This window comes from Nuphar pumila, chromosome 2 (assembly GCF_984573655.1).
Source record: "Nuphar pumila chromosome 2, dmNupPumi1.hap1.1, whole genome shotgun sequence".
In the NCBI taxonomy this organism is placed as follows: domain Eukaryota; kingdom Viridiplantae; phylum Streptophyta; class Magnoliopsida; order Nymphaeales; family Nymphaeaceae; genus Nuphar; species Nuphar pumila.
Window position 1 is genome coordinate 29,475,428 of NC_143250.1, and position 26,198 is coordinate 29,501,625.

Below are 26,198 nucleotides of genomic sequence, written 5' to 3' on the forward strand. Positions count from 1 at the left end.
ATTTATGTTGGGTATTCACACCCAGATTCACGCAGATAGCTGATGCAGATCCACGCTGATGCAGATCCACGCTGATGCAGACGCTGTGCTTTCTTCACGCAGATTCACGCAGATCCATGCCTTGCTTTCTTCACGCAGATTCATGCAGATCCACGCCCTGCTCTGATACCATGAAAGAATGAAACCCTAATCTACAGTGAGAGAAGAGAAGAGAGGGAGAGAGAAATTCCAGTTGAAAGGAGGGTTCAGTTCATCGTGACTGCCCTCTCATTCTATTTAACATAAAGTGTAAACATTAGGGTACGAAAATACCCTTTTACAAAATGATAATTTACAATACATGAACTGGATCTGGACCCGATCCATTATACAAATGGATCGGGTCAGACATACAATGAAGATAATAATGTCTTCTTTTCACGCCTCAGTACCTGAAGAGTACGCCTCAGAGGCGAGGCGCACACTCAAGGTACTGAGGCGTTGCTGTGATGCGCCCCTCATCAACCTCCGACCAGTTGTGACCACTGACCACCGGAGTTGCTGTGCTGCAGCTGCTGCTCAGTCTTCTCCGACCACCAGACGACCGGCATATCCCTTGCTTCCGTACCAGCTGGGCGCGTGGTCCTTCTCTTACTGCCTCCCCTCCCATCGCTTCACTTCCATACCAGTTGTGAGAGGCGTACGCCTCAGAGGCGAAGCGCAGGCTCAACGCCTCGCTTCGCATCATCGCATTTAACAACCTTGTTTTGGAGGCCTTCACCTCTCGGAACAAAATTACGCTTTCATAACGTTATGACAAGTGCGTCCGGCTAACATCCTAGGCCATATTTTTGCCTGGATGTAAATTGATCCTAGCCATCCAGATGCATCAACTGGACGGCTAGGATCAACATAGGATGGAACTCCATTCCTATGTCAAAGGATGGGGATCCTTTTTAGGGGAGGGTGTTGTGTGTTCTCTCCCGAAGATGCATTGTTTGCTACAGTGCGTGTTTGGGGGTCCGAATGAGCGCCACATATATAAGCACGTGAGACTCGTATCCCCATGTGTGTCGGCATCACTTGCATCGGAGTCCGATGCGGTTGCAAAGACTTAAGTACCCTTTCCTGCTATTCTTGCCATGAAATGACGGTTCGAGAAAAGGATAAAAATGTCCTTCACCCAGAAAGGAAAACGACAGTTCGAGAAAAGGACAAAAATATCCTTCATCCAGAAAGTCGAGGATGATGTTAACTCTTCAAAGTCCAAATGTTCCGTTTGCACCATCTGTTGTAACATGAGCTCCCTTTGACGACACACTCTTTACCATCGTCTACTGTCGCCAAAGCACCCTTTGTTGTCGTCTCGAGTCCAGATTATCACCTTGGTTTTCAGCTTATGTTACAACACATTGCCGCCTTCTCGTTCCTGCCTTGTGTTACAAAACATTCCTGGGTTCGTTCCTACCTCGTGGAGATAACTATAAATCGATCGACTGGTTCGATTATTGGTGGGCATCATAGGGGCATTTGTCGGCCATCTCTTTTTACAGTCTTTTTTTCTTTTTTGTTTTCGTTAGGCAATAACGCACAAACATTCCAACAAGTTCCATTAAGGTGTCGTGAGTATCTTTCCATGTCATCATGCTATTGTTGAAGAACATATGTCGTCGTGAGTGCCATTAAGGCATTGTTTTGTTATTGAAGGTGGATCTTGTCTTTTCGACGGTTAGAAAATTAAAGATATTTGTACGTTGGGACCTATTGACAAGAATGCTTATTTACAGATGCGAGGAAGGGCCTCTACCCCATCTGGTATCGTCCATTCACTCAGTATATGCAATGTATCACAAATCGCAGTTGTAGTAACATACTACCGATTTGTGAGATATTGTTTTGTTTGTTAATATCGATTTGTAAGCTATTATGCTGAATTTTTGTATCGATTTGTAATATATTTTGCGATATGTATATCGATTTATAAGATATTATGTGTTTTGTAGTGTCGATTTGTAAGTTATTATGCTGAATTTCTGTATCGATTTATAATATAATTTACAATATGTATATTGATTTCAAGGTTGTTAAATGCGATGAGGCGAAGCGAGGCATTGAACCTGTTATGAAGCGAGGCATAAGCCTCGAGGAGTTGAAGCATAAGCTTCATGATCAAAATAATAAAATATATAATATTAATAAAATAATGATAATTTTAAATAAGAAACTACTAGTTAGTTCATCTTTCTTTCATTTCCAATCTGAGATCCATATTTCTGATCTGAGATCCATATTTTCGATTCTTTTAATGACTCCACTGTTTCAAACCTGAATCAGATATCACTACTAGAAGGGAATCACGAATCGCCAATCTGAAACCTAAATATGGAACGAATCAAGCTCTGACTCTTCCATCTTCTGTCCCTCTACCCTCTAGTATCAAACAGATATCCGATTCGCCAGACTAACACAAAGCACCCTCATTATTCTGATTTTCGCATATCAGGAACCTCAGAAAAGGGGAAAAGTACACCAAAAAATCCCCAAATCAGCCAAAAGCAAACTCTAGATCTAGATTCTATATCAAGATAGAACTTAGACCGAAGAGAATCCCTCGATTTCTGTATCAATGCAAAAAGCAGAAAGAGATTTTTCATAAGAGTAACAGAGCACCCATTTCCCCTCATTTTTGCATTTGAAAACCCCGAAAAAGGGAGAAATACATGAAGAATCTTGATATCGTCCATAAACAAACCTCTAGATCTAGATTCGAGATTAGTAGAAAAAAAATCAGGCCGAAGTGAATCTCTCGATCTAGGAATCGATGCAAAATCAAAGCGAGCTAACAAAAGAAAAAAGAAAAAGGAGCAGGGTTTCACAATCTACTTACCCGACAAGAGATCCACGCAGAGAGTCGCATCCCGAACACGAGACCAAGATTTGGAGCAGAGCTTCGAATGCATCCCGCAATGACTCCCCGAGAACAAGCTCAACCCCAATCCTAACTCCTCCACCATCTTATCCACACGAAGATCGCGATTGAAAGAAAAACTCCAAACCTTCTGCTACTTCCTCCCTCCTTGACCTTCACTACGATTTCTAGGGTTTTCTTCTTTTCTCCCTAGCCTTCAGAGAGAGAGAGAGAGAGAGAGAGAGAGAGAGACGATGATGATGATGGTGAGGGACTCTGTAAACCTGATGCGTACGCCTTAGAAGCAAAGCAGACCTCGATGCGAGGCGTGCGCTTCACCCATGTGAAGCGTGCGCTTCAAGACTCAAACGCCTCACTAAAGGGCCTCGGTACCTTGAGCGTGCGCTTCGCCTCTGAGGCATACGCTTCAGGTACTAAGGCATACGCCTCTCACAACACTGATCGATTTGTAAGATATTATGTGTTTTCTAGTGTCAATTTGTAAACTATTATGTTGAATTTTTGTATCGATTTATAATATAATTTACGATATGTATATCGATTTGTAAGATATTATGTGTTTTGTAGTGTCAATTTGTAAGCTATTATGCTGAATTGTCGTATCGATTTATAATATATTATGCGATATGTATATCGATTTGTAAGATATTATGTTTTCTTTAGTATCGATTTGTAAGATATTTATAGAAAGAATTTTAAAACGTGTACATGCGGAAATACATTGTTGCGCGCTTGCAATGGCGATTTTCATATTCAAATCGCTGCTCATTTAGCAATTTCTATTAAAATCGCTGCTCATTTAGCGATTTCTATTAAAATCGCTTTATAGTGTCGTAGATATAATTAAATCATGCGGAAATACATTGTTGCGCGCTTGCAATGACGATTTTCATATTCAAATCACTGCTCATTTAGCAATTTCTATTAAAATCGCTGCTCATTTAGCGATTTCTATTAAAATCGCTGCTCATTTAGCGATTTCTATTAAAATCGCTTTATAGTGTCGTAGATATAATTAAATCGCTGTCACGTGAATCGCTATCGTCAACACACATATACAACAAATCGTTTCTTTTATTGGCATGGTAAGTAACAACTCGATGCATAGTATAAGCAAATAATAAATCGATGTTGCTTTTATACTGTGATTCATTGAATCATTTCTTTGACTTGCTTAACCTTATCGATATTCATTGTTATATGCATCTTGAACAAATCATAGTAAATGTATGCGTTGGATAACACAAAATGATATCTTTCTTATGACAATGGTGAGCTTATCATCTGGTTGCAATGAAGATGATCTATCTCAATCATTGGAAAGTTATGGAGAAGTGAACATTTGTACTAATGACGCACCTGAAGAAGTGAACATGTACACTAATAATGCACATGATAAGAAGAGTGTAGGCATTAGATTCACTATTGACTTGAATGTTCCAGCAGAAGAAATGCAATTCGATAATAAGGTAGACGATCATGACAGTACACTTGATAAAGATGCATGCACTGGGAATGTACATGATAGTACACTTTGACTCAGTTCCTGTAGAAGGAATGCAGTTTAATAATGAGGAAGCTATATACAAATTTTACAATGATTATACCTTAAAACTTGGCTTCAATGTTAGAAGGTATTCTTGGTCAAAAAATGCACAGGGTGTCGTGGTGAGAAAGACATGTTTGTTCTAAGGAAGGTTGAAAGAAGTCAAGTGAAAATCCAACAATGAGCAAGCCAGATTCAAGATGTGGATGTCCAACGAGAATGGTGTTAAGAAGACTTTCAAATTTGAAATATGTAGTTCATACTTTAATTAGTGATCATAACCATGATTTAACAACTCCATTTATGACTCCTATGTTAAGGTTACATCGTAAAGTAACTGAAGCGCATGCTGCAATTGCTGAAATAGCCGATAGCGTCAGTATTGCACATAGAAAGACATATAATTTGTGTGCGCACATGGATGGTGGTTGCGAGATGTGTCATTCACACCTATGAATCTAAGAAACCACTTGAGAAAAAAGATGACCGATAACATGAAGAATGGAGAAATATGTTCTTTGGTTGATTACTTACAGAAGAAATTAAGCATTGACCCTAGTTTCTTTAGTGCAATGCAACTGGATGAAGATGGATATGTTGTGAATATGTTTTGGGCAGATTCAAAGTCAAAATAGTAGATTATGAATGCTTCAATGATGTGCTTATTTTTTATACGACAATGAAGATTAATACTGAACAATGGCTATTTGCGCAGTTTGTCAGAGTGAACCATCACTCATAGAGTTGTATATTAGGCGACGCTTTTTTGTATGACCAGACCAATGAAAGCTTTGAGTGGTTGTTCAGAGTATTTACACAGACAATGAATGAGAAACAACCTGAAGCTATACTTACAGATGATGATCATGCAATTGCGACTACAATATCTCATGTATGGCCAGATGCACATCATCGCCTATGTTTGTGGCATATCTTTCAAAATGCAGCAAAGAACATAAGACATATATTTAATTAGAAGACAGGGTTTGATAAAAGTTTACAAGGTGTGTACTTGAGAGCGTAGACGAGGTCACCTTTATGTCTGATTGGGAGGCAATGATTCAGATATACGACCTTGAAGACTGTCTGTAGTTATAAAATTTATATGCATGAAAAGGGAAGTGGGCATTGGCATATGGAAGATAATACTTTTATGAAGGTATGATAAGCACACAAAGAGCTGAATTTATGCATGCCACACTAAAGAAAACCTTGTATTCATGTTTAACAAGGTTTCACTTCATGAAACAATATGAATTATTTGTAGACGGTCTTAGACAGAATGAGCTTGAACAAGATGTGAAATGCTTCAATACACACCCTGTAACTTTGGGCATGAAAATATTGATGCGACCTGCAGATCTGTATACACTAACTGTATTTGAATGGATTAAGAAGGAGGTTATACAGGTCATGAATTGCAACATAGAAGGACACATGCAAACCGAGAATATGCACAAATACTATATTATATGGAAGGACGAAGAGCATCCGAAAAGGTAAGAAGCACATGTCACGTATAATGTTGACAACAAAACAATTGAATGTACGTGCAAAATCTATGAATTCAAAGGTATGTTATCATGCATTAAAGGTACTTAATCAAGAGAAGATACAAGAAATACCCGAGTCATATTTAATGTGAAGATGAACGAGACAAGTAAAGATTGAACAACTGGATACAGATAATGTCAGTCAATCTGATGTTGATGAGAAGTGTCACATAACCTCCTGTTACCAACAACTGTGTAGGTCACTTATGTATGTTGCAGATTTGACATCGAAAAGTGAAGAAGCCTATGTATGCATGAGAATATTGTCAAGGGAGTTACTTGAAAACGTGCAATTAATTCACCATCAGTCCGTTGCAGCTCATAAAGGCCAATTTAACAACATGGGCACAAACAATGAAGGTAAAAATCATGCTTCCCTTGACACTCATTAGAAGTTGCACAAATGCATAAACATCATCTTCAACAAGTCAGGAGTGAACGTTGTAGATTATGATAGAAAAATTCACCTAGCGAAGGGTATCAAAAGAAAATTTGCCTCTGATTGTAGTTGTCAGAGAACAAAGGGTGCACTAGAATTGGTTGACAAGAAAAGGTCTAAGAAACAACTAACCTCTAAGCAAAAGCAACCAAGCCCTTCGCATGCACAACTATGTAATATATTATATTACTTCCCATATAAATTGCATTACGTGCAACTTATCAATATCTAACTTGTGTAATTTTCAACATGCATCAATACCCTACAAACGTGCACTACAATGTTGTAACCTTCAATCCTCCTGACCAATTTTTCCAGAACGCTAGCTTTAGTTTTACAAGTCTTTTGGTATATAATCAATGTTGGGAGGATGTTTGCATTTCTTGTGAAACTTAATGTAGTGTCTTATATTGTTTTGTTTCATGACAGACTCAGATCAATTCGAAAGTGAGCTATGAAACACATGAATCACATGCAAATTCTGTTTAAGTCTTACCATAAAGTTAGTTGTTATGTCTCTTTGCATGACCCAATTTTCACATTGTCAGATTTGTTAAGAGTTTAACAAAACAAGAGTTGAATATGCTTATACACTGGATGGTCTTATTAAGAAAGAGTTTTTGGATGAAGCCATTTTCATGAATCGTGAGCCACAAAAATAGAACTGTTAATATTTTTGTGGATCACCGTTCATGAAAATGACTTCATCCAAAAAGCTATGAAACACAAGAATGGCATGTGGATTCTGTTTAATAATGTATCTTTCACATGTATAAATCATTGTAATATGTATCATTCATATGTATAAATCGTTGTCTCATCTAGCCTACAGAGGTATAATTTTGATATCGTAGGTAAATCGTTATTGCTCAGTGCTTATACAATTAGTGAAAATCATTGTCTTATATAGCCTTCACATATACAAATCGTTATACATATACTATAGTTGAATCATTGCGCAAAAACCATACTTTGTAGTTGAAAAAATATCTGCCTAATCTTTGATATACTTCATGACAAATATGCTACAGTCGTAGAACCTGTTGACAAAAATGCTTGTTTACAGATGCGAGGAAGGGTCTCTACCCCATTCGGTATCGTTCATTCACTCAGTATATGCAATGTATCACAAATCACGTTTGTAGTAACATACTACCGATTTGTGAGATATTGTTTTGTTTGTTAATATCGATTTGTAAGTTATTATGCTGAATTTTTGTATCGATTTGTAATATATATTACCATATGTATATCGATTTGTAAGATATTATGTGTTTTGTAGTGTCAATTTATAAGCTATTATGTTAAATTTCCGTATCGATTTGTAATATATTATACGATATGTATATCAATTTGTAAGATATTATATGTTTTCTAGTATCAATTTGTAAGATGTTATACCATGTAGTATCCTATCGCGATCTACACAATGACGTCTATGTCGGCCATAACTAGATGAAAATTGCAATGTGCATGAGTACAAATCACGATAAAAGTGCACGGATAAATTGTTGTCTCATCTAGCCTTCAAATATACACATCGTTGTACAACCCAATCCAATCACTCCCCCACCTAAACCCATAAATACAAATCGATGTGAAATTCAACCAAAAAAATTGAGGTAAATTCAAAGTGATTTACAACATGATATTGATTTATGTTTTATACAAAAACATTATTTTAGTAACAGTTGCAAATCGATGAGTAAATCACGGTATTATATATTGATATCGTTCACAAAGACAAACAAAGATATATCATTGTCACGGTAGCTTCTTAAATACAAATTGACATTATTTACAACCACATTCATTTACCAAAAATATTAATATTTAGTTATAATACATCATGACCAATGGCCGAAATGACTGATTAATAAATGTCCGAAAAGAAAAACAATAAACAAAGCCACATGATGTATAGACTTAGTAAAGTACAAATCGAGAATAATTCAATGATACAAATCAAGGTAACTTTATAAATACAAATCGATTTGTTGACAAAGACTGTTAAAGACATATCGTTGTCGCGGTAACTTCATAAATACAAATCGATTTTGTTCACAAAGACATATCATTTCACGATAACTTTAAAACTACAAATCGATATGATTTACAACCGCAATCATTTATGAAAAAACTTAGTCTTTTTTTACCTGACCACAATGGTTTGGCTTAGATAAAATACATGACCATCATCATCATCAAAAAAATAGATATCATCACCAGTAAGTAATTATCAGGATGTCTAATTGTATTTATGAAGTAACTGCGACAACGATATGTCTTTGTTTGTCTATGTGAATGATATCGATATATAATATCATGATTTACTCATAACGGTTTGCAACTGTTACTTAAATCGATTTATACTTTACCAAGTCTAAACATCGTGTCGATTTGTGTATACGTGCGTAAAATCCTGCAAAATGTAACACCCTAATATAGATCTATATATAAAATCCTACCCGACCCGTTGTCCAGGTCTAAAACCCTAATCTATTTAACATGTCTTCCTCTTTTCTGCGGCAGCGCAACTTCTTCTTCTTCTTTTTTCTCCTCCGCCTTCGTCTTCTTCTTCTTCTCCTTCTTCTTCCTTGTATTTTTTCTTCTTCTTTGTTCTTCTGTGTTCCTTCTACCTGTGCTTAATAGATGGGGTTTGATGCTGATAACGTAGTTATTTCACGCCGTGAGGAAAGACTTGTATAATCTTCGATGATGATTATGGTGGTTATCTTCTGTGTATACATCGATATATTCATGATACATACGACTGTGGCATATTTGTCGTGAAGTATATCAAAGATTACGTAGAATATAATGACCATAATCATTGTCGCCATACCGAAGCAAGTACAAATATTTTGCATGATAGACAAGGGGTGATGCTGATGTCCATTTATTTGATCTATTCCTACTGCCAGACCCTCCATTATTCGCAAACCATACTTCACAGTTGAAAAAATATATGCCTAATCTTCGATATACTTCATGACAAATATGTAAAAGCGATTTATCATATAGCCCATTGGCTCCTTCAAGGGGACAGTGCCTGAGCTGAAGTTTATGAAGCATATTCTCAAGAGTGCACCATTGCTAGAGTCTCTAAGAATCAACCTCAGTCTAAGGAAAATGGTGCAGTGGGGTGCCATTACTAATGAGCTCGTTTTCTTGGAGATGATGTATCATCAACTACACATAGAATTGCTTTGCAACAGGAAATGAACTCGACGATGAACGATATGGATGTTTTGGTGATCTCTTCTATAAAAATAGGAGTCTCTAAAAGATAGATATGCATTTAACAAAAATGTCCTCCCATAAATAGCTTTCCACATTCCCGCACCTGGATTGCATTAGAAGCACATCACTATTTTGGATATGGGTTTCATACTAGTGATGATATCTGTTTTCTTTGATGATGATGGTCATGTATTGTATCTAAGCTAAAGCATTGGTCATGATGTATTGTAACTAAATGCTAATATTTTTTGTATATGAATATGGTTGCAAATCATGTGGATTTGTAGTTACGACGTTACGATGAGAACAATATATCTTTGTGAATGAAATCAATTTGTATTTAAGAAGTTAACTCGATTTGTATCATTGAAGTAAAACCCAAAATCCTTAAACCTAAAACCTAAACCCCAAACCCCAAAACCTAAAACCTAAAACCTAAACCCTAAACCCTCAACCCCAATCGCCCGTAAAAGCGATTAGGAAATATCATTGACATAGACATACCCCATAAAAACAAATCGTGATAGCACATAGCCTTTATATGTCATTGTGTAAATCGCGATGGTACGTGTCATTCACTTAGACAAATCTCATTGTCTAAAAGACAAACACCATTATGTAAATCGTGATGGTATAACAATTTATATAATGACGTCTATGTCAGCCACAACTGGATGAAAATCGCACTGTATATGAGTACAATTCACGGTAAAAGTGCACAGTCAATGTTTGTGCAAATCGTTTTAGCCATTTATCAATGTTTGTGCAAATTGTTTCAGCCTTATATAAATGCTTGTTCAATTTTAATTTATGAAGGTCGATCATTAGAATGATTTGTTCAGTGACATTTGTGTGCTATACTGATTAAAATAGATTTATACACTTATAGAATGTCACGTTACAAAAAAGTGCTCGTTTCCACTATACATAACGCTAATCACTTTTACGATTTTTATTTACGAAGGGCGAACATAACAATGATTTGCCTTTACTACAGATAACAGTCCAACTTATTGGCGTGTTTAGCAAAATTGAAATTTTATTTATTTCAACCCAGAGAGATTTACATAATTTGTATACACAGTCTTACAAAATTTGTATACAAAATTTTGTTGTACAGTCTATAAAATCGGTTAGAAGTTGATGTATATCATATTACTCCTGGGGGGGGGGGGGTCGTGTCGTTCGTTGCCTTCTAGGTATTCTTGTCGGTTGAGTTTTTTCTCTTCCGTAATTAGAAACTTTATCAATTTTTTGCATAGTTCTGTGCAGAATTCAGGTATATCATCCTTCAACAAAAATGTAATATGACACCAATATATAAATTGAGTCTCCAATAATAGAGGATAATAAAGAGCATACAATGTCGAAATCAGGTTCTCGTCCATTGTATATTGCTTCAATATACTTTATTATAAATACGCCACAATCAACACCATTATTTTGTAAAGGAGTATCGTGTGCTGAGCGAAACCTTCACTCGCCAATGTCGACACCCAAAACGTCTTTGACGAATCCCACCTATGGTCAATGCAGAAGCAAGTAAATTTCTGGCCACCGTACATGATATGATACCCTTATAGATTGAAACTTACCAAATGCAAAATGTCACGATGTACACTAGTGTGAAAGTCCAATGAGTTATAACACCATATTTGTTTTTTCCGTAAATCCATCACATATAAGACCCAATGCTAAGCAGTTTCCCAGAGTGTAGGAATCAATATCTACAAATCGATAGTACAAATCGTGTTAGGACTGTTATGCCTAAACCTTGGACAAGAGGTTTCTTTACTTACCTTTTCACTTGACCAAAAGTCTCTGCAGTGATCATCGTTACCCCAGTATGGTAGTCCATCTTGAAATCCAATGGAGTATGGCAATCGGCGGACAAAAATCTGTTGAACAAAACAGTGATAATAGTAAGGTTAAAACACTAAGCAACAAGAGTAAATCAAAAAAGAAAATAAACATATAAGAGAATCAATATATCATGAAATAAGGGGTGACAATGCATCTAGTATTGGTTGTTGCGTTGCTTTTATACATGACGAAATTGGATATAGTCTGTTTGCAACAAATATGCACATGTTAATATACATATCCATGGCATACATAATATATAACTGATAGTGATTTCATACGTACAAAATTACTGATAGTGTTTTCTTCTGCAAATTCATATTGCAGCCGTTCGATGTTATCTTGAAACTCTTTGCTGAGTTTTCGGGCACCACTTTTTGTGGATGTTCAACTGACATTAGCATAATATTCAAAAAATGATATTGAAATTTCTTTCTACAGTACACAACACAAATCAAATATACGTCATAAAAGAGACAAATTTTGAAAAAACATGCCACGAGGTTTAGACAATATATGTCTGATTCGCCATCGCTGGTCGTGTAGTTCTCGTTGTCTCCTTCCTCGACATCGATACCCCCTATGCAATGGAAGAGGTTATATGTTTGATTCACGAACACGTGGTTTATAAAGGAAACGTCAATTCGTCTGTTCCTTAATCACGAAGCAAAGCAAAGTGACACCATCCTGAACTTGTGCAAAGTGTCATTCATATATAAAGGAAACATCGTTTCACATACCACCAGTTTTCAAAAAATACAGCGAGTTTTAAAAAAGTGTGAGCAAATAAATTGCATTGTGCATCGTTTCATCTGCCTTTTACAAAACTAGTCAACGGATAGGACATATCAAGCAAATCGTGATAGCACGTATCATTACAACAAAATCAATTTGCAACTAAGTCTCGATTTGTAGTTTACTAAGTCTAAACATCATGTCGATTTATTTATCATTTTTCTTGACATATCATTCACATTGATAAAGCTCGTAACAACAAATCACGATAGGATAAATCATTCACATTACCAATAAACATTGTGTCGATTTATTTTTTTCTTCCTCTTTTTCGTCTTTTAGAAGTCATTGTGTAAATCGCAATAGGAAAACCGTTAATATAGACAAAGCTCATCAAAGCAAATCACGATGGGACAAATCGTTGCAGTGAAATCGATTTGCAACTATGACTTAAATTGGTATCAAGTTGTAAATCAATTTGTATTTATGAAGTAACATCAATTTTTACTTTATCTATTCTAAACATTCTCTCAATTTTTTATTGTTTTAGTTTTCCGTCTTTTATTAATCAGTCATTGTGTAAATCACGATATGATATATCGGTCACATAGATAAAGCTCATCAACCCTAAAATGTAAACCCCAATCCCTAAAACATAAAACCCAAAAACCTAAACCCTAAACCACTAAAACTCGAAACCTAAATCTTAAAACCTAAACCCTAAACCCCTAAACCCTAAACCCTAAACCCCTAAAATCCTAAAACCTAAACGCTAAACCCTAAACCCTAAACCCTAAACCCCTAAAACCCTAAACCCTAAATGCTAAACCCCTAAATCCTAAACCCCATTCCCTAAACCCTAAAACCCTAAAACTAAACCCTAAACCCTAAACTCTAAAACCCTAAACCCTAAACCCTAAACCCTAAATCGCAAACCCTGAATCCTAAACCCTAAAGCATAAACCCTAAATCCTAAATCCTAAACCCTAATTGCGATTGGGCATACGATGATGTTTGTTTTCTTTGATGATGATGATCATGTATTGTATCTAAGCCAAACCATTGGTTATGATGTATTGCAACTAAATACTCATATATTTTATAAATGAATGTAGTTGTAAATCACGTCGATTTGTAGTTATGAAGTTATCGCGACAATGATATGTCTTTATTTGTCTTTGTGAAAAATATCGATTTGTATTTATAAAGTTATGTCGATTTGTATTTATAAAGTTACCTCAATTTATAGTTTACTAAGTCTAAACATTGTGTCGATTTGTTTATTATTTTTTCTTTCTGCCTTTTATGAATCAGTCATTGTGTAAATCACGATACGACATGTCGTTCACATAGAAAACGCTCATAAAAGCAAATTACGATAGGACAACAAACCCTAATCTCGTTTCTTACTAATATAGCATTATTGTGTAAATTGTGATTTTTATTTATGAGTGTTAAACGCGAGATGATGATTTATAATAACAGGTTCTTACTAATATAGCATTGTGTAAATCGCGATATGACATCATTCACATAGACAAAGCTCGTAATTAAACGCAAATCGCGATAGGATAACTCATTTATGCTTTATGTCCATTATTGTACAGATCGTGATAAAACACCTTCCACAAAACAATGATAGCGATTTGCAACTTTTACTTAAATAGTTATATCAAGTTGTAAATCGATTTATACTTTATTAAGTCTAAACGTCATGTCGACTTGTGTACATGTGGGTAAAAACCCTATTCTATATAAAACTCTAATATAGATCTGTGTAAAACCCTATTCTATATAAAACCCTACCCGACCCGAACCGTTGTCCATGTCTAAAATCTTAATCTATTTAACATCTCTTTCTCTTTTCTGCGACAACGCAGCTTCTTCTTCTTCTTCTTTTTTTCTCCTCCGCCTTCGTCTTCTTCTTCTTCTTCCTTGTATTTTTCTTTCTTATTTATTTTTTTGTGTTCCTTCTACCTGTGCTTGATAGATGGGGTTTGATGCTGATAACGTAGTTGTTTCACACCATGAGAAAAGATCTATATAATCTTTGATGATGATTATGGTTGTTATCTTCTATGTATACATCGATATATTCATGACACATACGACTCTGGCGTACTTGTCGTGAAGTATATTGAAGCTTATGCAGAATATAACGACCATAATCATCTTCAATCGTTGCCCCCATACAAGAGCAAGCACAAATATTTTGTATGATAGACAAGGGGTGATGCTAATGTCTATCTATTTGATCTATTCCTATTGTCGGTCTTTCCATTGTTCGTAAACCATACTTCATAGTTGAAAAAATATCTACCTAATCTTCGATATACTTCATGACAAAATGGTGCAATGGGCTGCCATTCCATTACTAATAAGCTCATTTTTTTGGAGAGGATGTATCCTCAGCTGCACATAGAATCATTTTGCAGCAAAAAATGAATTCGACGATGAACGATATAGATGTTTTGGTAATCTCTTCTGTAAAAATGAGAGTTTCTAAAAGATAGATATGCATTTTAGGGAAATGTCCTCCCATAAATAGATTTTCATGATGCATTGTAACTAAATACTTATTTGTTTCAATTGTTCTATATGGAGTTCTATCTAGGATGAGAATTTGAGAACTTTTGGAATAATTTGATTGAGTGTTAAATTCTCCCCTAGATAGTGATAAATGCATGACCTGAAAGACCATTTGCTTTTGCAGTACATTCCTCCAGCCTTTGCAAGGTGTATCAAGTTAGATAAATGTACTAATGTCACCTTAAACAACCATACAGGCAGCCCTTGGCGTGTGAAAGTGCATGCTAAAGATGGTGCCATGTTTCTCAAGAATGGTTGGCCAACATTTTTCGCATGTCATTTCTTGCAATTTGGAGAATTTTTGATGTTCAAGTATAATGGTAATTTGGATTTTGATGTTAAGATATTTGGTAGAAGTGGATGTCAAAGGGCAGCTGCATATCTTGGTAAAAGTCTATGCATGGGAAAAGTCAAGCAGCTCTTATATGTTAGGAGGAACACATTGGAACAAGTCTATGCATAATCAAGATGTACAAATCTGCTGCAAAAAAAACTTTCAAAGAGATAAGGACCTCCATTGGTAGATAGATTTGCCTTCTATCATTCCCAGTGACTAGCGAAGGCCACTCAGTAAACTAAAGGTGCTAGTCGTGTGGGCTATATCTTCTCTGCCTGTTGCAATCCATACCTTCGATATACTTCAGTTTTGCCTGAAAGCAAGCTGAATTTCATGCACACCTGGATTGCACTCGAAGCACATAACTATTTGGATGTGGGGATGATGTTGATGATGATATATGTTTTCTTTGATGATGATGGTCATGCATTGTAACTAAATACTCATATATTTTGAAAATATACTCATATATTTTCCTTCTCTTTGTCATCCTTCTTCTTCTTCTTCATCTTTAGTTCTTTCTTATGCTTTCTTTGATCTTCAACCTCAATATCTGATGGATATTGCTCCGTATAATACAATTCTAACGCTTCGTTCCTTTCATTATCATTCTCAATCTTCATTATATTTTGGTACCTTTCATAACGCTCATATAGATAAGACTGACGGATAATTTCAGTAAGTCTCATGAAATTGAACGACAGAGAATTTCTTGTCTGCACAACACATAAATTTAACCACATAATTATATGTTACAACTGTCTCCCCAAGTATATAATATTACAAATTATCCCATTCGTTAAACAATCACCAACATTACAAATCATCATACTATTTGGCTTCATAAGTAAACATCGTTGTAAGATTTAACAAACTTAAGTACAAATCGAGGTAACTTCATAAATACATATCGCTACTGTTTTAAATGTATACATCGTTGCTGCTTCAAACTTACAAATCGTTGTAGAAATCACAACCTTCATAAGTACATATCATTGTAACGTTTGGGCTTCATATGTAAACATTATTGTACGATTTATCAAATTCAAGTACAAATCGTGGTAATTTTATTAATTTGTTACTACTTTAAACAAATAAATCGTTGCTGCTTCATAAGAACAAATTGTGCTAACTATTTTTTGATGCCCGAAAGGTGGATAGGTACAAATCGATTTGTTTCAGTATGAAAATAGGTGTTATTTAGCATGAATAGTAAAACCAGTTGTAAGATTTAGCATTCAGATTTACAAATCGATTTGTTTGCATAATGAAACCTTACACGAAACTCACCAAAATAATACGAGTTTTGGTAATCCGACAGTGGTGAAAAAACACCGAGAAGGTAGACGCAGTCGATGGTGGCAACGATGTTGTCATTGCGTAGACGATGACAAAGGATGTTCTAGCGACAACAGACGACGACAAAGGGTGTTCCAGTGACAGCAGACGATGATAAAGGATACTCCGATGACAGCAGACGACGGCAAATGATGTTTCAGTAGAAGCAGATGATGACAAAGAAGGGTTTGGGGGCAGCAGACGATGACAAATGATGCGTCGTTAAAGGGAGCTCCTGTTACAGCAGATGGTGCACAAATTTACTCCTTAGGGAAAAAATGGAACGTTTGAACTTTGAAGAGTTAATATTATTCTCGAACCGATGTTGCACTTTTTTAGATGGAGGAACTCGAACCGTCATTTCACTTTTTTAGATGGAGAATATTTTTGTATTTTTTTGTTTCTTGACAAAAAGGAAAAGAAAGGATACTTAAGTTTTTTGCAACCGCACCGGACTCCAATGCTAAGTGATGCCTACACACACGGGGATACGAGCTCTGCGAGCTCATATACGTGGCGCTCATTCAGACCCCAAACACGCACTTCTAGGGGGGCATATAACCTGCTTGGCCTTTTTAGCTAACACGCAACCCCATTCCTATGTCAAAGAGCGTGGCATGCGTCGTAATTTTGTGCCCAGCGCACGGCTTTTCTCTCGCTTCATTTCTTGTCTCTATATATGCATGGCCGACTGTAGTCTTTCTGCGCGCGTGCACGCATACACGAGGTTGATGAAGCTAACGCTAAACAAAGCTTGCGATCTCAACTCCATTTCCGTGCTCCCTCCACACTCGAGGTAATCACACAACTCATTCTGCATTCACGTAGAATCTTCCCCGCCCTTTCCTCCATGAAAACTGAAAAAGGATTGAGAATTTCGCGGAATCTTCCGCTCGAAGCTCTCTTCTTAACTAAAGAAACTGCTGATTTCCTAGAAAAAATGAGAAAAACTCGGAGAACGACGTCGTGCGATGAATCGCATACCGGCACCGTTCTCTTTGTAAATGGACTGTGCAGGTCGTTCTCAAGATAGGATGCTCTAAAGCGTCTCTTGTTCTCTACTCAGAAAGTTTCCCTCTCTTAATTTGGACTCGATCAGGCGCGGAAATGGCGTCCAAACGGGATCTGAGATGTCGATCTTCGCGAAGAGCCAGGCTTCGTCGTCACGGCTCGGGAATTCAAATGCTCCTCTGGCGATGTCGCAGTCGCAGCAATCGTTCTCGCAGGGAATGCCGCTTTCTCAACTCTCTCAGAACTCTCTAGATGAATGGATGACGAACGAACAGGTAAGGGAAGAGAAAAGTCTTTCTTTTTTCACCCTTTCTTGAGAAACGAATTTTAAATAGTTGAATTTCCTTATCGCTAAAGGAGAATTATCTTTAATTTTTTTCCCCGATTTCTCTTCGCGAAATCGTTCGAGGTATGCCTGAAAAATCGATTTGTCTTTTCATTAGCGCATTGTCTGCATTGAATCCCTTTTACATCCCGAGTTCATTTAGAAAATATTGTCGTTGTTTCTACTTTTCTTTTAAAATCCTGACCGACGGATGGACGGCCTGAATCGACGAATCGTTTCGTGCTCTTATTCAGTAGAAATATCTCAGGGACCCTCCTTTTGAGTCTGTAATATGCTTAATAATAGTTTAATGATTTTTAATATTACTTTTCAAAAATGTATTTTTATTATTAAAATATCAAAATTAGTTTTTTAGTAATTAAAAATTATGTTTTTTGTGTCCTATTTTCCAAAAACTGAAGTCGCGTCACGTGTCCTCGTGTCGTGTCTTTATGACGCAATGCAAAGCTATATATATATATATATATATATATATATATATATATATATATATATATATGCTTTTTCTCTTTTTATTATTATTTTGGTAACTTTCTCTCTCTCTCTCTCTCTCTCATTTTCCCATTTTTGAACTTCAAGGGAAAACCTCCATGCTTTCTGTCTTTTTAAGAATCTGAATTTAAAAAGAAAAAGAAGGAAGCTTCGATATTCTTCCGTTGCCGTATCCCCGAAGTATGCCAAAAACCGACTGGATCTATGAGAGCCCAAAATGGAATTCTCTATGGATCCTTTGTAACATGTTTGGCTTGTGGGATAGAAAGACCAATCAATTGAATCGGGATCTTCTTTCCCTGCATCTAGCTTTATGCCTTCCACTGATCCCATTTAGCAATTTGCAGAGACTGGGCTCACAAGAAAGAGAGAATTCGGTGAAGAGGGTGCCTTGTTTAGCTCCCGTGGCTTACGGTCGTGAAGAGGCTCAGGTGCCGTTGAGATCTTCCACCAACATGCTTAGAAGATGGAACCCGGCGTCAGCTCCTGATCTAAGATGTATTCCATCTCACCTTTCCCGCCTTTCTTTCAGTTTTTAGCGTAACAGCTTCTGGTGTAACGTAAAGACAGAACTCACGCCATTGAGATCCCATGGAGTAAATTCATTTCACAATGCCTTGTGAGCCCCTACTACGTCCAGTTTCCTTACTGGTTGAGATCTGATTATGCAACCAGTTTGGGCCTGGTTTAGGTTTCTCAATTGGAGTCTGGTTCCGAGTCCATGTCCACAGGGTGCAGAGGTTATCTATATTACACTTATTGAGGGTTTGAGGGATATGATGGCGTCCAATTCGGATGGGCGGCTCCCCACCATATTCTCATCAAATGAGGCCAGAAATGGTTTGGATTCGGTCGTCCCTAGATCCAGATTTGTATATTTTGGCAAATTGGGCCTGCCTCAGCTTGGCCAAAGGCTTTGCAAACCCCCAAGTCCATGAGATCTAATCTGTTGAGCTGCGAACGGGTCACCCCAGAAAGGATCTAATGATCTAGACATGGGTCTCATATAGGTATGACCAAATCAGATCTAATTGGACTTAGCATGATCAGACACTAATCGGCACACATGCTATCAGATCCTACTTTTTATGAGCTCCCCACCTTTTTGGATCTAGATTTACATGTGAAGCCATGTTGGCGTATTCAGATCTTTGTCCAATTTGGATTATTTGTTATTTCTGCTGGATTTGGAAATGAAAATCCCTCAAGTGACCCATCAATCCAATAAATGGATTCGGCTCACCTTGATAACCAACCCGAACTCATTTACCTATGCGGATGCCCATCCAGAAGCTGGCTTTCTTTGGATGTTTACGGCCTCATATGGAGCAAAATACTGGTGACGCTCGTGGATTCCAAACCCACAAGCTGAAAGTCATAGGATCAGGTCATGTTGACCAAATCTGACCCCTTAAAATTTGTTCAGCACGATCCATTTAGTAGGGATCGGCTTTTGGGTCTGTTTTTTTGACACAAAAAACGTTGTAAGGAATGGAAATTTTGTACATTGTAGGTCAGCTTAACCCTACAAAACGGAACCGAACGTGCAGATTATATTTGCAAGGTGCATTAAAATTTTTAAAAAATAAACAAATATATATATGTTTTTTTTTAATCGTGGATTTGGAACCCACGAATTTAGCCCATGTGGGTCTCTCGAGTATCTCCTTTTTAACTCGACTTTGATGTTGGTTCATGTGCAGTCTCGGAGGAACTCGAACGGAGGCTAGGAACAATGGACACTACGTTGCACAGGCTAGGGATGGTTCTAGATTCCGTTCAGGGCGATGTCATGCAAATCAACAAGACAGTAAAAGAGGTCTCCCTTGAGAGTAAGGACGTTGATCCCTTTGCAAGGTGCATCTGCAATTTCCAAGTGTAGAAGAAACTGCATGTGCATATCGGCATATACGGTGGTACTTCTGGGCGCCACTTAGAAGTTAGAATGTGACCAATGTCATTCTAATAAGATAATGATATTTTAAAAATACCAACTATTTTTAAAATGTCGTGATTTATTGTGAGATCAAACACCTTTTTAATTTTTATATATATTCTTATTATTTATTTATATATTATTCTTATGATTTCTCAAGAAAAATAATCTTTTAAACTTATCATGATATTTCTCTCGCCAAGAAAATCCCTATAACTAGATTTGGGACATTGCCCTGAATAAGGGTCGAGCGTGGCTGTGAGTTATGATTCTCTTTGTGTGCAGTGGAGGGAGTACGACAGAAGATGATGGTTCAAGATAATGCTTTGCAGCTGGTGGTAAGACAATGAAGCTTTTTCACTGTTCTTTCTCTTCTGTATTTCAAGTCTGATTGCTTTCAAGTCAACAATCTTTAACATCACCTCTTTGTACAATGGAACTATGACTCATCGTCCGTATTTAAGATGGTGTGATGCTTCTTCAGTCGTCATTCTAATCATTCATAAGTGCTGCACAAAGAACGATCTCTTACATAGAACAGGTCTAGGCATGCAGATAACTCACCAATTTAGATAAGCTTTACGGTAAATTTCACACGCACACATGCACAACGATGCACACCTGTCACACGGATACTTCATTTTGGTCCCCATCTCGTGTACCTTTATACGCTAGTCATATTGAAAACTTCATAAAAATTGCTGAATCCCCGTATCCGCAGCATGTGACATAGACGTGCACACACACATGACTCACCAATTTGTAGAAGCTTTACTGTAAATTGCACACGCACACACATGCACGTGCACACCTACGGCATCATTTGAATGGGCTTGATAAAGAGAATTGAGTTTGTATATATCCAATATTTATGCTAAACCCATTCTTGAATGAGCTTAGTTTAACTTGGCTAAATTGACTACATGTCGAGGGACCTGTAACCCCTACATAGAAGTGGGCGTTGCAATGCCCAAGTAACCTCAGTTGCAGGAGTCTAGTTTGCGTATCTGTGTTATACAGTAATGATGATAGACAGGGGATGCAGTTATGTCGTTTCATCTTCTCAAAGAATTGCTTTCGGTCTTGTCTAAGTAGCTCAAGGAAGAGGAAGCCATCAAAGCCAGCCTAGATGGAACAATGAAGTCTATACCAGATCAACTAAGAAAGGAAACAAGCCAACCTAAATTACAAGAGATTGCCACCACACTTGCAGCCATGCCGGACCTCATTGAAGCTCGTTTCTTCAAGCTCAAAGCTGAACTGTGCTGTGACTTCACCAGAGAATTCGAGGTACACACTGTCTTTTGTAGAAGTGATCATATGTATCATATAAATTAGTTTGGTAAAAATATAATAACCGCTCGCTTCTGTCTTGTTAAATGTTGGTTAAGCAGACCCATACTTTACATCTGCCCTGCTCACGATCGAACACTGGGGATGGGTGGGGCCTCTCTGCTATGGAGCCCAGATCTTTTAGCATGTGTTCGGATACACTGACATGAAACCATTTGAGTTGCATTAATCATAACCATGGAATTCCTGGATCCGTACCTTGTTTTCATGTTGAGGTGTGGAACTGGAATTCCATGCTAATTACAACTCAGTTGCAGAGAAGGCTCTGGCCTTCAAAGCAGATGCCTATATCTTTGATGGCTTTAAGGGAGAACTGAGAAGCATAGGGGCGTAATAAGTTAGGCACAAGGTCTGTGTTGTATTTTTGTGCGTTAAAATCGAGGACTTTTGTATACTAAAAGCTAATTTTGGGACAAGAGTCCGAAGGCTTGTTTTTGGTTTACTGGAAATCAAAGTACATACAAGAGTCTATCCAAACACTAGTTTGATGGGCTTCTAAGATGACGTTATTCTGATTCCAAAATCTGAAGGCTAGATAGCCCATCCTCAGTTGGAATCAAATTGCCATTTTTTCATAATTGGAATATACGTTGCTCATTGGAGCTCCAAATGACTAAGATCCATACTTTTGGTACTGTTCTAACCAATGTTGTATGTATCGTACGATATAGTACGATACATATCGTTATTATTTAGAATATCGATACTATATGATATTCACTTGTATCGCGATATGAGTGTGTATCATAGTTGTATCGTACTGCACCATATCATATCATACAACGCATGCTCGTATCGTATGATATGGGGTGTATCATACGATATAGGATCAACACTCTTAAAAAATGACCAAATCATAATTTTTTAGTTTTGAATTTGAAAGACTTCTTGAGGGCCGACTCCCCCATTTATGTAGAAGCCATTAGATAGGCATTCACGCACCCTAGGACTCATGAGAGCAATTTGAGGGCCAATTCGTGCATTAGGAAGAGGGATTTTGTGATTTGCTAAAGTAAAAGTGCATTTTTGCCATTTTTTCACTCAATGAAGTGGGTTAAGGTAAAAAAACTTTATTATGTATGAAATTACAAAGCTACCCTCTAAAAAAATTGCCTCAGGGGTTGCTGCTCTCCTACAACTTACCGTGAAGTTGGATCCGTAGAAATTATTGATTTATATAAAGGCAGAAATGCATTAGATGATCCGGCATGGCAATGAGGCACTCAAGTAATGATTGAAAACCGATTGAAAATCAAGTACAACTATTGCCATAATATTTTTGTTTATATAATATGAAAGTATGAGTCTTGTGACATGTTATTAATTGCAAGATATTTAATATTTTGCATTGTTCTTATGAGATATGCATGCAATATTATCTATGATTTTATATTAGTTGATGTTCTATGATGTTTTATGTAGTTCATAGAGACATAAATGCTTCACATGTGATTTTATGGTTGTATTTTGTGCAAATCATCATTGTTTCATGTAATATGATTTTTTAGAATTTTTGCTATTTTTTATGATTTATCTTGTTTTTTTGAATTTTTTATTAAAAATTTATCGGTCCGACCGATATGGGTAATTAACAATACGATACTTACAACATTGGTTCTAACCATACCCTCTGGGTCTGATCCTGTAGCTACCCATATCTCATTTGGATCCTTTAAGCTAGACCAAAATCAGGTAGTTGGATGCTGGTGAGTTGAAAATTAGCTGTTAGTCTTCCCTACAGCTACTTCATGGTCATGGAGAATCACTTATGACACAGGCAAAGGTTTTCATTGAGGCATGTCTTGGTCTGGTTATGGTTCCAATTTGTGTTATCCCGGAATTGTGATCATCCGGACCAATGGATACTGTATCTGTGTTCAATGATATATATAGCACCCTTGGAAAATAAAAGCCTTAGGTTTCACAGAATTTTCCTGTAAAGTTTTATCTTATCTGAACATTGTTTCATTGCTTAACAGGTTTTCTCTTCCGCATTTCAGGCAATCAAGGGAAGGAGACAGTTCTTTCGCACTGAAGAGCCTTCTTTTCTAGATGACACTCGGCTGCCTGTAGAAGTATTTTAACTTATCTCTCTCTCTCTCAAAAAAAAAAAAAAGAAACTCCCAAAAAGGATTATCTTAACTGGTTTTCTTTCTTCAAAATGATGCCAAGGATTTGTACTCTCTCTCTCTCTCTCATGTGTTGAACAGAAGAAGATGCACAGGAGTGCCAGTGGACCTCAAAAGCAAAAGCAAACCCATAAGGGAAGGTACATGACCACAACCCAAAACCACCTTAGTTTTCTCTTGTTCTTAGGATTACCCCTGTAAGCATTCTTGAAACTCTAGGATTTGTAGTTTGTTTAGAGCATAAATTGAATGAACAGTTGGTACTTGCAGTGAAGCGTTGAATTCTTCTTCAATAAAGGCAGAAGAAGCGAAGAGCTTGAAGCCATTGAAGGGGAAGGTCACTACTTGTAATAAGGTGAAAGAGGAAGAACCATCCCCCCCTAGCTGGGTATGTTGCATATTGTGTTATGTGCTTTACTTACGTTCCTCATTGGTGTGAAAGTTCTTGAGAGACCATTTGAAGCATAGCCTTGAAATCCTTGAAAATAAATTTGCAACTAAGTTCCATTACTCTCTGCATACTTATGGTAGATGTGTTGGAGTTGTTTCAGACTTCTTGAGTCATGATAACTTGGTTAGGAGATTGTAAATCATTGGCCATAAACCAGACTCGCTAGTGGCTAAACATTCTAAAGGCCTCTACAACAAACTCAGGCAGACTAGGTGGTCCTGAAATTCAAGAGTTGGGTTAGCTTGGGCTCTAGCCGTAGAATTTGGCAGAGCTGATTCTTTGGAGACTGGCGTGGCCACTGATAGTCCAAGTCTGTACATGATCCAGTGAGATAGTCTCTTGACCACCTTTATCCCAAAGCTACCTCTTATACCAGGTCTTTGACTGACATAAATTACTTGCAAAAAACAGGTCAGTTAAGGCTTGAATAGGTTTGCTGAACTGCATAGGCCTTGCTTGACTTGAACAAGAGCCAACATTGGCTTGGTTGGAGCCAGTCAAGTCTATAAGCCGTTGTCAGGCTTGACTTAAGACCACGGGATAGAACACATTTCATACAGGAATATGGGGCAAAATTCAAAATCAATGATCCAATTCCAAAACACCGGATCAATATCATGCAAACTTATAGGCTTAATGTTGTTGGTGTACAGGAAAACTGGAGGATAATTATTGATTCAGACGAAGATCTAGACATTGAATTCCCTGGCTGTGTCGGAGAAAAGAGAACTGGTAAGTTAGAGAAAGACCACTTCATAACTTGAGAAAATGATAGATTTGGTTTGAACTTTGAACTTTTTTGAGCAGCTGCTGCTTTTGTGCAATGTGGTACCTGTACATCATCTTCATTATCATCATCATCATCAAGCCTCATCCCAACCACATCATGGGGTTGGTTTTATGATTTCTGTTTATCCATTCTTCATCTGTAACTGCACTCGTGGTCACACTGCAACCTAAGGGAGTTTCTATATCCGATTGAAACTTGGGATGATTTGCATTTTAATTTCAAGGTTTATATAGTCTTATATGAAAATAGATAATTATGAAACCTCAAAATAGGTCTCACATTCTTAAGCGGATACAGGCAGTTGCTCCATGGAGGAAGCCGACGAGGAGACAAAGCGGATACTGAGGAAGGCGAGGAGGAGAAAGAGAAGACATGAAAGTAACAACTACAAACGGGTAATATTGGTATAGTTGAATCATGAGAAGTTTTATGTCCCTTCTCAATCATATGTTCTTGGAGCGGTCTTATGGTGACTGGAGAGTACCCCCCCTGATGAATACATGTACCTCAAAACGTTCATCTCAACCATCCATTCTAGAGATGGATGGATTAAACTTGAAAACCACACCAGTTTCACAAATTTGGTCCGAGATATTCCAAAACACTGCCTCTATCTAGCAATTGTGATCAGCACGGCTTGGTCTATGCTCAATCGAAGTCGCAAGTTTTTTTGGTATTTAGCGAGGGAAAACTCGTTTCAGGTGGTGGGCCCCGGAGAGATTGATGCCCTGCCATATGTCTCACCCCAACTGGTTAAAACCCCTCGGTTGGCCTCCTTGCCTCCCAGCTTCAGCTTTAAGGCAATGGAACACACCCCACGTATTGAACTCTCGATGTCCTTCAACTTAACATCTTAGGTCAATCCACCTAGACAGGCATGCAAAACCCTTGTAGTACATCCAAGTCGCAAGTTGCCAAAGAACTAGAGCTCGATGTGGTTTGGCGTAGGGGTTGTCTAGGTTCAAATCCCACGGGTATCACCCCCTTTGCGCAAGCCGAAGCTGGTGGCGTGGGGTGCACCACGGTTTACACCACTGGAGAAGTGACCACAGGCATGGCAGGCACATTCCAGTGTGACCAGGTCTCTTGCTCCGAGGGCGTTTTAAAAAAAAAAAGTGGCCAAAGAACCAGGCTACTAT

At 37.4% G+C, this 26,198-nt stretch overlaps 2 protein-coding genes across 2 annotated transcripts; both read left to right on the forward strand.

Annotated features, from left to right (window-relative positions):
- The first annotated feature begins 17,681 nt into the window (after positions 1-17,681).
- LOC149845129 (putative recombination initiation defects 3) lies at positions 17,682-23,773 on the forward strand. Its single transcript, XM_089987030.1, has 7 exons — positions 17,682-17,837; positions 18,748-18,898; positions 20,104-20,232; positions 20,622-20,674; positions 21,432-21,626; positions 23,431-23,499; positions 23,669-23,773. Exons 1-7 carry the CDS (start codon positions 17,682-17,684, stop codon positions 23,771-23,773), a joined length of 858 nt encoding a protein of 285 aa, XP_089843156.1.
- Positions 23,774-23,879: 106 nt separating this feature from the next.
- On the forward strand, positions 23,880-25,592 carry LOC149845130 (uncharacterized). The gene is made up of 4 exons (XM_089997475.1): positions 23,880-23,958; positions 24,089-24,206; positions 24,923-25,001; positions 25,357-25,592. Exons 1-4 carry the CDS (start codon positions 23,906-23,908, stop codon positions 25,467-25,469), a joined length of 363 nt encoding a protein of 120 aa, XP_089853601.1. The 5' UTR covers positions 23,880-23,905; the 3' UTR covers positions 25,470-25,592.
- The last annotated feature ends 606 nt before the right edge of the window (positions 25,593-26,198 follow it).